At 42.6% G+C, this 14,590-nt stretch overlaps 1 protein-coding gene across 1 annotated transcript; it reads right to left on the bottom strand.

Annotated features, from left to right (window-relative positions):
• Positions 1 to 10,663: 10,663 nt before the first annotated feature.
• On the bottom strand, positions 10,664 to 14,348 carry LOC147439085 (serine/threonine-protein kinase STY13-like). Its single transcript, XM_086485010.1, has 6 exons — positions 13,941 to 14,348; positions 13,052 to 13,184; positions 12,758 to 12,956; positions 11,828 to 11,952; positions 11,290 to 11,448; positions 10,664 to 11,217 (listed from the first exon to the last, which is right to left on the bottom strand). The coding sequence occupies exons 1-6, from the start codon at positions 14,213 to 14,215 to the stop codon at positions 10,891 to 10,893; spliced, it is 1,218 nt and encodes a 405-aa protein (XP_086341136.1). The 5' UTR covers positions 14,216 to 14,348; the 3' UTR covers positions 10,664 to 10,890.
• Positions 14,349 to 14,590: the final 242 nt, after the last annotated feature.

The following is a 14,590-nucleotide window of genomic DNA, read 5'->3' as shown; positions in this document are numbered from 1 at the left end:
GACCTTTGTGCACAAATCAGCCATACAAAAATACTTGCAAGTATCTCCCTTAGTACAATCTACAAGCAAATAAGGACAATCACCCATGACAGAGTCATGCTTCCCACAAATTTCACAACTCTTTTTCTTCTTCTTCTTACCCATTTCCAAAATTCAGAAATCACATAACAAGTTAGCCCTCATATTCAATGCACCACACTAAATTGAGACTACATGTAATCCGGAAGTGGAGAGCATAGGATACAGTACCTAGATCCACTCCCATCTTGACATATAGTTGCTTCATCACGCTATACAGCTTCTAAAATTAGAAATTTAGGTAAACTTTGTGAAAATCTGAAATAACTCTTACTTGAAATACTTCAAACTTCTCAAGGTTTCGTATGCTGCTCAAGTGGTCTGAAATAAATCTCAACTTCAGCTGCATTTGCAGAATTTGACTTAGCAGCACAAATAGATTCGAATTCATCAACAACGTCAAGTTGAACTTGCAGATTCAGATTCAACAAACTTGATCCTCTATCTTGCAGCCCTTCACATTGTCCCTATTGCTCCCCTCACGTGGTACGTTTCTTCATCTATCTTTGCTTCCAAGAAATCACATTGTCCACCATCCGCTCTACAATCACAATCTCTCATGCTTCCCCCCCAATCAACATCAATTGGTCTCTCTGAAATGCATTATCTCCCAATGCAACACACAACCCAACTCAGCTAATGTTGGTATAGAAATGCATGAGGCACAATAGCCAAACAGGTGTAGCACAAAAATAGGTGCAACAGACAAAGAGACGCAGCAGGATTGCCAAATGTGTTGGCGAAACCTTCAATGGCTCAACGGGATCGCCAAATGTGTTGGGGTTCATCAACACATGAGCAAAACATGTAATGGTAGGCAATTCACACACTCACATACATCAGAATTGGATTCTGTCAGAGCAAGACTACACACAAGAAAGTTCAAATAGAGTACAAAACCCTAATGTATTCATGAAGAAGAACACCTTACATCACACACGACTCCCACACATTATTTCTTACATAGAAACACTTCAAGCATATCAGAACTCACACAGACAACTTCAAATTGAGCAGAATACAACACATAAGTAGATCAGACAGAGCAACAAACATAGCATTGATTGATTCATTCATCAAGAGAATACACATAACTACATGACCACGAATCCTCTTCTACAAGGTGTAGCCTCAACCCCTAAAGTATCCAACACGAAACAGTTGTAACTACCCAAAAGAAGTTCTTGGCAAAATATATGACTCAGCAGAAATCTGACCTAGCAATATTCGAACTCGGCAAATATCTGGCTGACCAAATATCAGACTTAGTAATATTCAGATTCAACAATATTTAGACTTAGCAAATACCCGACTCAATAATATCTCAGTCAACAGAGCTGGTCTGCTGACTCTCTGGTGGTGGAGTGGGATCACACCTAGTCTTGCCCACCTTCACTGGGAAGAATCATCTATTTGTGCTTCATACTCTGAAACCTCTTCTGGATGCATCTATAGGAGAGACTTCTTACCACGCCTGTGATTAGTGATGGGCTCACCTAGATCGAGAGACTCTACTTCTTCCCCAAGACCTGCGTCTTCTTCAATTCCTATGAGGACTGCAAAATAGTGAGGATCAGGTGTCGCTTCTAACCATTCAAGGAGCTCACTTTCTTCATTGGAGACTCTGGGCAAGACCACTTCCTCTTGTGGATTTTGTTCTACTGCTTTAGCTTCTTCCTTTTGGCCATCCGTTTGCCAAGGAAGATCCTCTATTGGATGCAGTGTTCGGGAGAAACCATTTTCCCAAACATACAAAATTCCTTTTTTTGAATTTGCAAAGAGGAAATTTCAAAAAAATAGGTTTTTATTTTATTTTTTATTTCTCTCTATTTTGGGATGGAATTTCTCCTTTGGTGCTTGCCCTCAACCGGCATTTTTGAATAAAAAAACGGCACGATATTAAGTTGAGACACATTTTTCCCTAACATTGATTGGATGGGTCGGCTCCATTTTCCAGTTGGATCTGTCTATGCCATGTGCTTGGTGTGGTGATCCACATAGTATCATTACCCCAATCATGAAGTGTGCTGGAATTTCATAGCCAAGGCCTACAAATAAGTAGAGGGAAACTACCATCCACTTTTGGTAGTTGGACCACCACAAAATTGAGCCAAAAAGTGAAGTCTCCTACCACCATTGGTGCTTGTTCCAACACTCCTACTGGGGGACTTTGTGTTGGTCGACCAAAGTGACACTAAAAGTGGCGGTCTTTGTGGTGAACTCTTGCATGAGATTAATAAGTAAGCCTCCATCCACTATCACATTTGTAAATTGCAGGCCATAGATGGACACTGTGAGGTGAGGGATTTTATAGTCAGTAAATGGAGCTAGTAGGTAGGAAATCATGTATGACTCTTCAGAGGTAAGCGTGGGCAAGTGCTTGCCACTATTTGGGCACGACGGGTAGAGATCTTGGACTGCCCTGAGAAAATCACCCCTAAAGGTAGGATCTATTTGGAGAAGTTCGTAGAAGGAGACGCTTTTGTAGGTGGTCTTCAAAATCCCCTCCAATTTGTGTAGCCTTCCTTGTGGCAGAGCTTGGGCTTCCATGTCCTATAGGTCTTTTATGTAGGCTTGCTCCAATGCCAATGGCATAACTACATTATGTGGCTCTGGTGTTGTTTCTTCTTCCACTATCATCTGCAATCCGCTAGTTAACTCCTTTGGGGGTCTCATAAGGTGAGGCTTGTCTATGAGAAAAGGTATGACTTGGGCTATTCTTTGAGATCTTGTGAGTACCCCAGTAGTGCATGAGATTTCTTGAGCCAAGGTAGCAGGTGAAGGTGAAGGGTGAGGATTGAGTACAGGAGTGGATGGTGAGGGCAAAGTGGATACAATGGGCTCTTGTGAAGTAAGCACAGAGCTTACCAAGATCGTGTTGAGAGAAGAAGACGGACTTTGCTTTGGGAAATCTCTAATGTAATGGTATTTGGCATCAAAACAATGTTTGTATGGGGGAGCGCCTTTCGGTACTGAACACTTGGTTTGGAAGTGAACATATTCACCACACCTAGAGTACATCACTGGTCGGTTGGCTAGCCAAGGGTTGGTGGGGCATGGAGGGGGAGGTGCTTGTGGAGCAGAAACTTGATTTGGGCTAGAAATGGTATACTATATCAAAGGGCCAATGTATGGAGACACATTGGTAACAATGGCATGGATGTACTAGGGTCTAACTGGGTAGCCCAAGGTGAACTGGTCGAGGGACCCATGGGAGCGGCACTCATGTGCATGTTCGAGGCCAGGTTTTGTTGTAGATAATGGACACCCTTCATATGGTAACAATCCTTGGCCTCATGACCTCTTGTACCACAAAACTGACAGCGGACCATCATAGGGCATTCTTGAGGTGGGCGGCCGGGGTTATTGCAATTTTTGCACCATACTTGGATCCTAGCCTCTTGCTAAGCTTTGAGCTCTTCTAGCTCTCTTCTAAGTTGTGACACCATATTTGTCTGTTGACACAACTGAGTCGATGTTTCTAGCGAGGTCTTCTCCTCTTGTAGTGCCCTCTCCAACTTTAGGGTTTTGAGCTCTCTTTTGAGAGCTAGTAGAGTGTCAATAGTAGGGTCATTCATAAGAACGATGGGCAAAGAGTACCCAGTGAGCCGGTAAATTGTATTTTAGTATTCTTGGTCCTGGTGGTGGCTACAACAAAATCATCCAATGTAGCTTCAGTCTGCAGGGTTTCTCAAAGCTTTTGCCAAGACGAATTGGGCAAGACTTTCTCCACCCACTTCTTAATCATGAAATCTCCCGGTTGTTGGGGCAGCTTTGCTACAAGGGATCTAGCTTGTGTCATCAATTCGACGAAGGTTTCCACAGGTCTGAACTCCAAGCTTTCCAATTGGTCTAATGCATTCTCCCTATAGTCGCTCGGTTGAAACTCAATAGTGAAGGCCACTTTGAGGGCATTCTAGTCAGTGAAGTGGCCCTCTGGAAACTGACTATACCACTTGTCGACCAATCCCTCCACGGTGGAGGGAAAAAGCACCATATAAACATCTTCTCGGTTTAACCCATGACTTTGACGAAGTGACAAAAATTGTCTCACATGGTCAATGGCATCCTTAGGACATAGTCCTGTAAAAGAAGGAAACTTGATGTTGACCCTCAAGAGACAGAAGGGTTGTCAATTCCTTTTCCATGATAGGCTTGATGAAAGGGGTGGGAGGTGGCTTTGGAGAAGAGGTTGGAGAGGGAGATGATGGTGGGGATGGCAAAGGTGACCTTTGTGACTGAGGGCAAGTCTTGGTCAAAGGTAGAGGCAATGATGCAGGCAAGGTAGCGGAAGGTGAGTACAAGTAACGACGGTGATGAATCTTCACAAGACTTCTCAAGTGTGCTCCACTTGACTTAGAGCCAGTAACAAGCATGCATAGATGCAAAATGGGCTTTTCTAAAAATAATTTAGTTTAGGTGGTTAGAGACAAAACAAATTCCTAGGGAACCCCAGAATGTGGCCACACTATTTGGCTGCCTCAATTTGACCCCTCAGGTGACTGGGAGAGCTTGCAAGACCCGATAGAGCAATCCCACCGAGCATGCAAAAAATGAGAGTAGTTGTAGATGGAAATGGTGCACAATGCTCTCTAGTGGTGGGGTGGTCTGGATATAGTATGCATGCAGACTCACAAGCTAGCTCAAACCGACAGACAATGTGAAAACATGAAGATAGAACTGAACAAAGAGCTAAACAATGAACAAGAACTGTAACGATAGCCCAGACAACCAAAGCCCTCCAAGGCAACACCCTGTACATAACCAAATGACCATACAAAGACTAGACTGGACTTTGCCCAGACTAAGACTACCACAACAAGGTACAATGGGGATGTAGAGGTTGAGGTGCAATGGAGAGTGTAGTGGGTGTAAGGCTACAGGAGACAACTGAATCACAATGTAGCTACATAACATGACTACAAGGCTCACATGCCCAACTGCAGAGAACCAAGGTGAAGTGCCCCTAAAGGCTAATTCCCAAGAGTGCATGCTCAAGAATGTGACACATAGAGTGGACTCGCACAGAAGACAAGCGTATGGCAAGACTCTATCGAGACTCTCAAGACTATCTCTGCTATCCACATCATGTTGTATATATCCACAAGCCGAGACCATCACACGGCCACCACATATATGCTGCTACTAGAAAATATCTAGCTCAGGCAACTCATGGGCAACTAAAAATATCTGATGCTAGTGGCCTAGGGAAGCCCCTGGTGAGTCTGGCCTCTAGCCGCCTAGGTGGCCACTGGATGGCCACTAGCCCTGGGCCAATCAAAGAATCGTTGTCTGGTAGTCCATGAATGCTGTGAAAAGGGTGGCCATAGGGTGACCACACTCTGTATCATGAATGCTACCTCTCTGTCCGTGGTGGTCTGAGCTCCACCCTCGCCTACCAATGTGTCCACATCGGGCGTCCGCTGGTGGGGGGAATCCAAGAGCGCTCGGGCGTCCGAACCAAGTATAGTCCAACTCGAAGAAAGTGTCCTTTGGAGCACGTCCACCAAGGTGGCCATGCAAGTTGAGCCCTATGTAGCCCTATAGTCCCGCTACAACTAATTAGCACACTAATTACTCAAGGAAAAAGAGAGAGTGTGTGTTGATTCAAATGATAACTAGATTGAAATGAACTTGGAGAAAACTTTGCAAGAGTGCACTTATATAGCGGAGCTAGAGTGTAGTACAAGGCTAGTACAAAAGTGTAGTACAACCTCCACATCAATCTGCCACCAAGGTAGCCACATATGCACTATGCCACTTGAGCTCCGTGTAGATTAGAAGTGGTTCTCACCTAGGCTAAATCCCATATCCCAATAGACACACTATGTATAGGGGTTTTCTAAAAGAGTCTATGATCTCTATAAGCTCTCCATAAGAGGAAGTGGTCAAGCGGAGTGAGGTGTTCTTTTATGAATCTTTGAGGTCGTGGCCACATCATCTCCTCACAAGGAGTGTTGAAAACTTTTCATTCACAAGTGTAGTTTTTGTTTCCGATGAATATCTCGATTCTCAATTTTTTCTTGCACATGGAATTTTTAGGCTCTAGTTTCGATTTGTGCCTTTTAATAGGATGTTGGCTTTGGACCCATTTCTAACTTTTCTTTTTTTCTCACTTGTTTTACAGCATATGCGATATTCGGAGCTGGAGTTGATATATTTATACACTAAAAAGGATATTGTGGCTTTTAATGTACAACATATAGCTATATTCCCTTCTTGTTGTCCATTCAAGTTGCATATGGGGTAGGGAAAGGTCATTCGGTGACCTTTCCCAGTAAAACTTGCGACCCCATGGCGATCGGCGGGGAGCCGGGAGCCATGGCGGGAGCAATATTACTATGGAAAGGTCACTGAATGACCTTTCCCGACCGTCAAGGTCCTGGGGAGTGGGGCCAAGCACTGGTCTCTGACCTCAACACACTGCAGTCTTGCAGCGTAGGCACAGGCGACGCACAATTATGTGTGCTAAAGTTTCGTACGTTGATTAGCAATCATTGCCATGCACGCTATGGATGCTGACTTGTCAGAAATCGAACGGGCCTAGGCAAAAATTACGGTGAATAATTGTTAGTAGATGCACGGCTCTGATTGCATGCCCCGCGACCCTGGACCTTGACGGTGTAGGTCAAGGAGCTTGGCTAAGGTGATTGAAATATGGGAGGCTCATATGCTAACTTTGTAAATAGGCATCAAGAAAGCACACAAGCAGCAAAGCAAAGGAGCATCATCTTCTTCTATTAAATATCATCATTGCTAGCTTTATCACTTTGAGAGGCATCATTGTATCGAATATAATAGTGCCACGTTTCTCACGAGTTGTCGGTGACACTTAAAATAGACTTAAGTAAATCAATAGCTAGCAAAAGCGATCGATTACAACATATACACAAGAAGATTTAGAAATTTTCTCATGTAGGAAAAGGGAGTCTTTTCCATTGTTTTTCATACAATGAATAACATCATAAGCTTCTGCTCGAGAGGCACCGCATACCTAGCTAGCTACGATTGGGGACAGGGGACCGCCGGTCCCCCCACCGGGCCGACGGTCCCCTATCCCCAATCATACCTAGCTAGGTATGTGTTACCTCCCTCACAGAAGCTCATGATGTTGAGGTAAGTCACAATGTGAGAATTTGTCCAAAACTTCTTGTGATACAATAGTGCTCTTTAAAGGCTAAAACATAGCCAGTGTTTGAAAACAACCTAGTTTGAAAACGACTGGAATTTTTTTTTTGGGAGCAATGTTCAGGAGAAATGTGCCTGAGTTTAATATCATGCCGTTTTCAATTTCAAAAAGGAGAAGGAGAGACTCTGTCCCAAAATAGAGAAAAATAGTGTGAAAACCCAAAAAATAGTGTGATCTGGGAGGCGGGCTTACTGACGCATGGAAAAAAGATCTTTCGATTTGCAGGTCGGCGTTTGTGGCGCGCTGATTAAGCAGGTGGGAAGACGCGGACGGCTACCAGATCACGGGAGGAGGCGCAAGTCCCTGGATGCCAAATTGTTATCTCTATCGTGAGCAGGACATGGCGAGGCAGAAGAAGATGCGCAAGAGCGGGGCATTGCGAGGGAGAGCAGGATGCGCTGTTGGAAAATGCACGACCAGCAGTAATTGTGTGTGTGTGTGTGTGTGTGTGTGTGTGTGTGTGTGTGTGTGTGTGAGAGAGAGAGAGAGAGAGAGAGAGAGCGCGATCGACAAACACAGAGAGCAGGGCGAACGAAGGCAGATGGCGATGGCGGGGGTTGATGGCGACATGCCAATTCGATTTCCATTTAGAATCGCAAGATTCTCTTCGCATCAGAATGGGTAATTAATTAAAGTTTTGCCAAAAGACCCAGTATGTACCTCTCCCACTATATAGTCAAATCTAAACTTTTCCATGTAGAGGTTTCCCAGTTTTCAAAGTATAGTTTATTTTGAGCATTAACTAAAGACACAAAGATAGTCTGAGCAAATTTAATAATGAGGCATCAATTAAAGTGAAATTGGGCATCAATTAAAGGAGCATTGTGTAAAGTCACTAAAGGCATTGTAATCCTTTGACCCTCAAGGCTCGGTCTGAGCTCGAGGTTGGTGTATATTTCTGATGTTTTCAATACCATCCACTCACAATTGTGAGTTTTGCACACAAAAAAAAGTCACTAAAGGCATCATTTTTTTGATGCGAACAGGCATGAAAATAGTTATTTGCCGGTGTGTGTTGCTCCATATGGAGCAAGTGTAGCATATTTTAAAATTGAGTGTGGGAAACATTTTGTGTGATTGAGAAGGCATAGATTTGTAATTGATAGGGCATCCATGCAGCTTATGTTTAGAGAGCCTATGCTTTGATGCCCTAATCGTCTATTTTGATGCTCTCTAATGCTTTGTATGCTGATTTATGACTGCCATTTACATGCTCTATCCATGTTGTTTTGACACCTTTCTATGGTTCTGCATTGCCAATTTATATTTTCGTCGGAATTACTCACTTGTATACCTTTTTTTATCAAAACAAGTGGGTTGTTTATACCCCATCTTGACCGGTTTATGGCAATTGTGCTACTTTGAAGTAGAACTGGATTTATGTTTTATACCCACCATGTTGATGCGACTTTGGCAACTTATATACTATCTTGATGCTTTTTAGGTTTAATTAAGGAAGATTTTGATTGAGCTAGGAAGTTATTTCATCCCATTGATAGATTCTATAAGTTATTTGGTGTTTGTTTCTATGCATTTTTATTAGTAGTTATTGGTTTTTTTCAACCTCTCATATCTTTGTATCTTTGTTGGTACCGCCTCTATACATTTGTGTGGGCACCATATTTATCTTTCCAGGCAGTTTAGAAAATCCATGTGTATGTGGGCACCATATTTATGTAGCTATGTTGATTTGTTAGGATTTTGAGCCAAATCTAATCTATGTCCAATTTTGTATAGATCATTGTTTGCTCACTATTTATAGCTATCAATTTTGAGTTATACCGCCAAATACAATCACATACTTATTAAAAATTTGTCTTAGTATCGCCCCTAGTTTATCTCCTTGATTCATGCATATTTCAAATTTGGTTTTTAATTTAGATATTCACTATGGAAACAACAGACTCAAGCTGTCATTATGCAAAATAGACAATTGAGGTAAGCCTACTATCATGTCTTCCTCAAATTGGGTTGAGTTAGATGCATTATCTAAATTTACAATTAGATTGCATTAGCAAAATCAATGTACTTTATTGTTGTCACGCTGTCTCAAGGAGATCAAAGTTTCTACGATAATTATTGGCAGTTCACCTTGCTAGCCAAACCCACCAAGGATTGCTTAGTAGGTGGAAGGGTAATTTAAGTCTTCAAAAGGATTGTTGTTTCACCGAAACTCATTTACACTCTTTGGTCAAGAGCATTTTAACTAAATTAGACACGACCCAAAATCATTGGTAGTTCAACTTGGTGTGTTGATGTTTAAAGGCCAAGGTTCGATACGAAGCAATATCTTTCAAACTACAATTGTTCCATTGGACCAAGAGCCTTCTTCCACCACTATCAACTTGTCTATGAGATATGGTCTAGGCTTTCCACGACGTATAGAGGATAGTCTCCTGAAACATAGCTTCTAAAAGGTGTTAACACAAATCCAAGAGAGCTTCTACATTTCAACAAAACTTTTAGGATTTGCTTATTAAAGGGAATGCCTTCCCACCAATCCCCCCACAATTCTGGAGTGCGACCCAGCTCTTAAGCCCTAGTGACAACATCTTACCATCTTCAAGAGAAACTAATTAGAATTGAAAAAGTGGATTGCTTTCTTAATGTCCAAGAGAAATTGCTAAATAGGCATTGAAAAGTACACGAGCTTGCAAAATATTGACAATGGATGTGTCGATTCCAACATCCAAACTCACATAAATGTACACAAGATGATGTCCTCTGATTGGGTAGATGAAAGGAGCAAATCATGAGGAAGATAGTACCTCTACTCCCATGGCCACCCATTCTCAAGTATCTCACTCTTTGCAAGGGGAGCAACCACATCCCATTCATCTGAATGTCTACTATCTTGGTTGTCTACTAGTACCATTAAAGCTTTGATTATGTTCAAATTTCATTTTAATCTTTTGCTCCAACAACGGCTTAGCTCGAAGTAAAGTGTAGTGTCAATGGTGGCTTTCATGGCTTCTAGTCGCAAACTAATTGGTTCTCTTAGCCCTTGACAAAAACGAATCACTTGTTCCTCAATGGTCATGGGTGGTCATGTGAAGAAATCCACGAGGTGTTGCTTTAATCTGTGGCACTACTAGCTCATTGATTTTTGTTCGCTTACTCCCCTTCGAATCATGCATGATTGCTCCAGCTGCACTGAGCCTTTAGGCAAAAGGATGACCATTAAGCAATGGAATGGGCAAGTTAGGCTTGACAGCTTGCATTAATTTTTTGTATAACCTATCAGAGTCCCAATATCTACACAACCAGCAGGCACATTATTCAGACTCGTAGTTTTAAAGCCAGACACCAAGAAACAACCGACAATGTTAATAACTAATTAAGTGCAGGCATCTAAAATTAATGGCAAATGTTTAGTATACAACAGGGATGCTATGATAGCTCCAATCTGCAGGCATTATCCCATGATGGATATGAGATCACAAAAACGGAAGATGACAACCAAGGTATTGTCTGCAATTGAACCAAAATTTCATCAGCTAACCAAGGTCTGAAGATCAACAAGGATAACTGCGTCGATAAATCTCTGCATTGACCTGACCCCATACGACTGGGATGGGGCTAATTAGCTGAAGTCGCTGTTGCTAGCTGTCTAAGCATCCAAGCTACATGCAGTAACCAAAGCACTCAAAGAAACCACCTCTAGGCTTGGTTGCATTGGAGTCAGAGTTGCTACCATCGCCATCTTGTTGTTTTTCCTTGGTATAGCTGCTGCTTGACATCTCTCTGGGGACTGGCATGCTTTTCGACACAATTTGCATTTGGGGAGCAGAGTGCTCTGGTGATGGGAGCATCGATAAATAAGAATTCAGCATGCGTACCACTTGCGCAAAATTCGGCCGAACATTTGGATCCTCAGCCCAGCACGACTGCAAGATAAAGGTGAGCTCATCTGGAAGGTTCAAATTCTCTGAAAGGCTTGGCCGTGTTCCCTGTAAAAATTATAATTGAGCAACTATCTAGCAACAATATAGCTTTCATCTGTTCTAATTATGATGCCATACCTTGAAAGCTGCAGCATAGGCAGCCTGCAGGTTTGACATGCCTTCAAAGGGCATGCGATTTGTAAGTAGCTCCCACAAGACAATTGAGAAACTGTACACATCTACCTTGTGGTTGTAGTGCTTTTTCTCGCCGTTCCGTAGTGTAACAGTGCTGTAAAGCTGTACACAGATAGTAAGCGCATGCTACAAATCCACTAAAATCCGTGTGCATCTATACCAAGTGAAAGAAAAAAGGGCTTCTTTACAGCCCAATGGCTATGGCTATTTTTAAAGGGTCTTCAAGATCATTTGGCTTTTTACAAAAATCATTTGTCCAAGATTAGCCCATAAATTCCAAATTTTTGTGATTTTGAGAGAGAAATTCGACAAAAATGCACTGAGAATTTGCCATTTTTGTCAAAAAAATCAAAAGATTCGTCCCAAATGCTATGCTTACAGGTTTATGGATAAGATATATTCACCAACCCATCTACACTTACAAATTCACATGCATGTGAACACACATATACACATTGCACATAAAGCATGGTATATGTACCTCAGGAGCCATCCATCTATAAGTGCCTGTTTCCGCAGTCATCATCTCCGTCAAAGTCTCCTCTCTTGCTAACCCAAAATCGACAAGCTTCACTGTCCTCTGATCAGCTGTTAGTAGTAGGTTATCTGGAGTCCAATTAACATGAAATGATACCGAAATCAATCTCTTGTACTTCTGCCTTCCCTAAGCATCACTAATGCAACCTAAAACTTCAAACACCACTCAAAATATGCCTTGACCAAATAGCATTCCTGACTAACAGCATAGGTGCAAGCATTCGTTAATTTTTGTGCATTCACATTCAAGAATGCCAAGTTTGCAACTATATGCATTGAGGGTGATGTGAGTTTGCAATCCTGACTAGAAAAAACAAGAAAGCTGAATAATAAATTGGAGAATTCAAATTAAAACATAATAATGTCTGAAACACCAGCTAGCACACTAGGACATCAAAACACAATACTCGAGAGTATTGGAAGTGTACGTTTGTTATAGCCACATTACTCACTCACAAAAATCCACCCAACAAGGTTTGCCCATGCAAGCAAATGCCGGGCATGCTGCAAACGATTGCAAATATTTGCATACCCATGGAAGCAAGTTTGCAAAAAGAACCGCCTTCTACATACACACATATTTCATTCACACAGAAAATAATGGGTCCTCAGCTGGAGCTTGTTGGGTCAGCCAGCAAGTGCTGAGCTGGAACCCTACGCTTGGGCGAAGGTGCATGAAAACCTTTACCCAACCCAAATAGTCATCGACTCCCAGCCCACAGACATCTATTTCTGCGGCTCTAGCAGCTTCAAACACAACTGAGGATATATTATTCTTCATGTCAGCCGCAAAAGGATAAATTAAGGAATTGACAATGCACTAACTTTTTAGATGAAATTTGGAAGCCCAATAAACAAGAGGAGGAACACCTGCCTGGCTTTAAGTCACGATGGATGATGCCATAGTTGTGAAGGCAGTCCATTGCTTCAGCAATGTCCAATGCGAATTTAATAGCCATTCGCTGGTCCAACTGCTTTGGCCTTAAGCTCATCAGATACTTCCGCAGAGAACCTCCCTGAAGCAATTCCGTTACAACAACCATCATTGATGGCTCTTTGCAGGCTCCAATAAACTGCTCACAGCAAAAAAATGGAGAGATCTTAGCATCAATATATATATTAAAATAATGAGAATTTCAAAAGTGCTCCCGATATCCGAAGGTGATACCTTCACCAAGTTTTTGTGTTGAACCCGACTGAGCAAAGAAACCTCCCTGGCAAACCTGCTCTCTCGCTTAGCAACCTCCTCTGGTGTGCCACTAGTTTGAACTAACTTCAAAGCCACACTCTGATCACGGTACCTGACAAAACAATGCAGAAGATTAAGCCAAGAACTAGATTGTGATTTGGTCCAATATGCAACAATTACAGAGGGTGTTGATCATCTCTACTCTTTGCAGCTTACCATAAAAGCATAAACAATGAAACTTCTTTTCAAGCTACTGAGGCCAAAGACTATACCGATATGAGTTCGTTGTCCCAGCTCATAAAGAGCCATGGAATAAATGCATGGTTCACACAAAAACTTGACCTAACAACAGTTGAGACCATATCTGTACTAGCATTCTCCCTGTTGACCTTCTCATGCAGATCCAGCTTTACCATTGCACGCTCACCACACATTTCAAGAGTCACTGCAAACCTCAGCACTATCTGACTTTCACACGCATCTAGCCTCCCTACATTGGTGGTGCAATGATGAGTGTGAGGACACAGGTCAGCTCAAAAGACAAGAACCGCATGAGATCTCAGCCCATAGGGTACAGCGACTAAACCATGTTCTGCGTCGATGTAAAACCCAAGCTTACACTAGCTCAATAACCCAAGCTGTGCATAGTCTCCCGAGCAAGGGACCTGAAACGTGCCACTTTCCTAAGTCACTGTGACCCAAAGGTAGAATATCTCTTGAAAGTAGTAGAAGTCAATCTGTAAGACTGGTAATTGCTCTGCCTCATTCCCATAGCCACTATGAGGACCACTGCACTGCAGTTTCTGCTTCCTGGTGCAAGCAGCCAAACTAAAACAAAAAAAAAGGCTGCTAAGTTGAAGATACTTACTTGCCCTCATACACTTTCCCATGCCCTCCTTCGCCAATCCTGGGCCCAACAAAGAGGAGCTTAGGATCAATAAGCCACCTTTCATCAATGCAAAAATCACGACCAGGACTTTGTTCAATACTGGGGCTGTGCACAAAATTGGGGCTCCCTAATCCCACTCTGGTACTGTACACATCTTCGCGGGTTCCTGCATCACGCAAAGACTCGGGAAGAACCTGTGCACCCTTAATGAGCTCTCTTCTTGCAAACTGGAATCCTTCACTTGCTGAATTCATGGTCTACCTTGCTCCAAAAGGGTCCCTCTAGGTCCGTTTACAGCTGACCATGGCTGTCAGTTAAAGGGTTACAAAAACAGGGGCTAATCTTTGATACAACCCAAGTAAAGAGATGGGTTTCTCTTTGCTGTTTTAAAGGATGAAGATTAAGTTGTCGTGATACTACAACTTTCTTGAAAAACACAGGTTGAACTGAAGATAGAAATCTAGGGATAGTTCTAACCTTGCTACTGCTCCCTGTTCTAGAGCTGCGGGTGCCTTCCCCTGGTGTCGCTGCTTGGAAAAAGATGAAGGGTTGAGCTTACTGTACAAATCTAGGGTTGCTTTCTGTTACTGCTCTGCCCTACTGGGCGGCACTCTTCGTCTGAGGTGCCA

The sequence above is a fragment of the Adiantum capillus-veneris genome, chromosome 16, assembly GCF_014529385.1.
Source record: "Adiantum capillus-veneris isolate H3 chromosome 16, ASM1452938v2, whole genome shotgun sequence".
NCBI lineage: Eukaryota > Viridiplantae > Streptophyta > Polypodiopsida > Polypodiales > Pteridaceae > Adiantum > Adiantum capillus-veneris.
The sequence above is the reverse complement of the archived record's forward strand: the minus strand, read 5'-3'. Positions and strand labels throughout refer to the sequence as shown.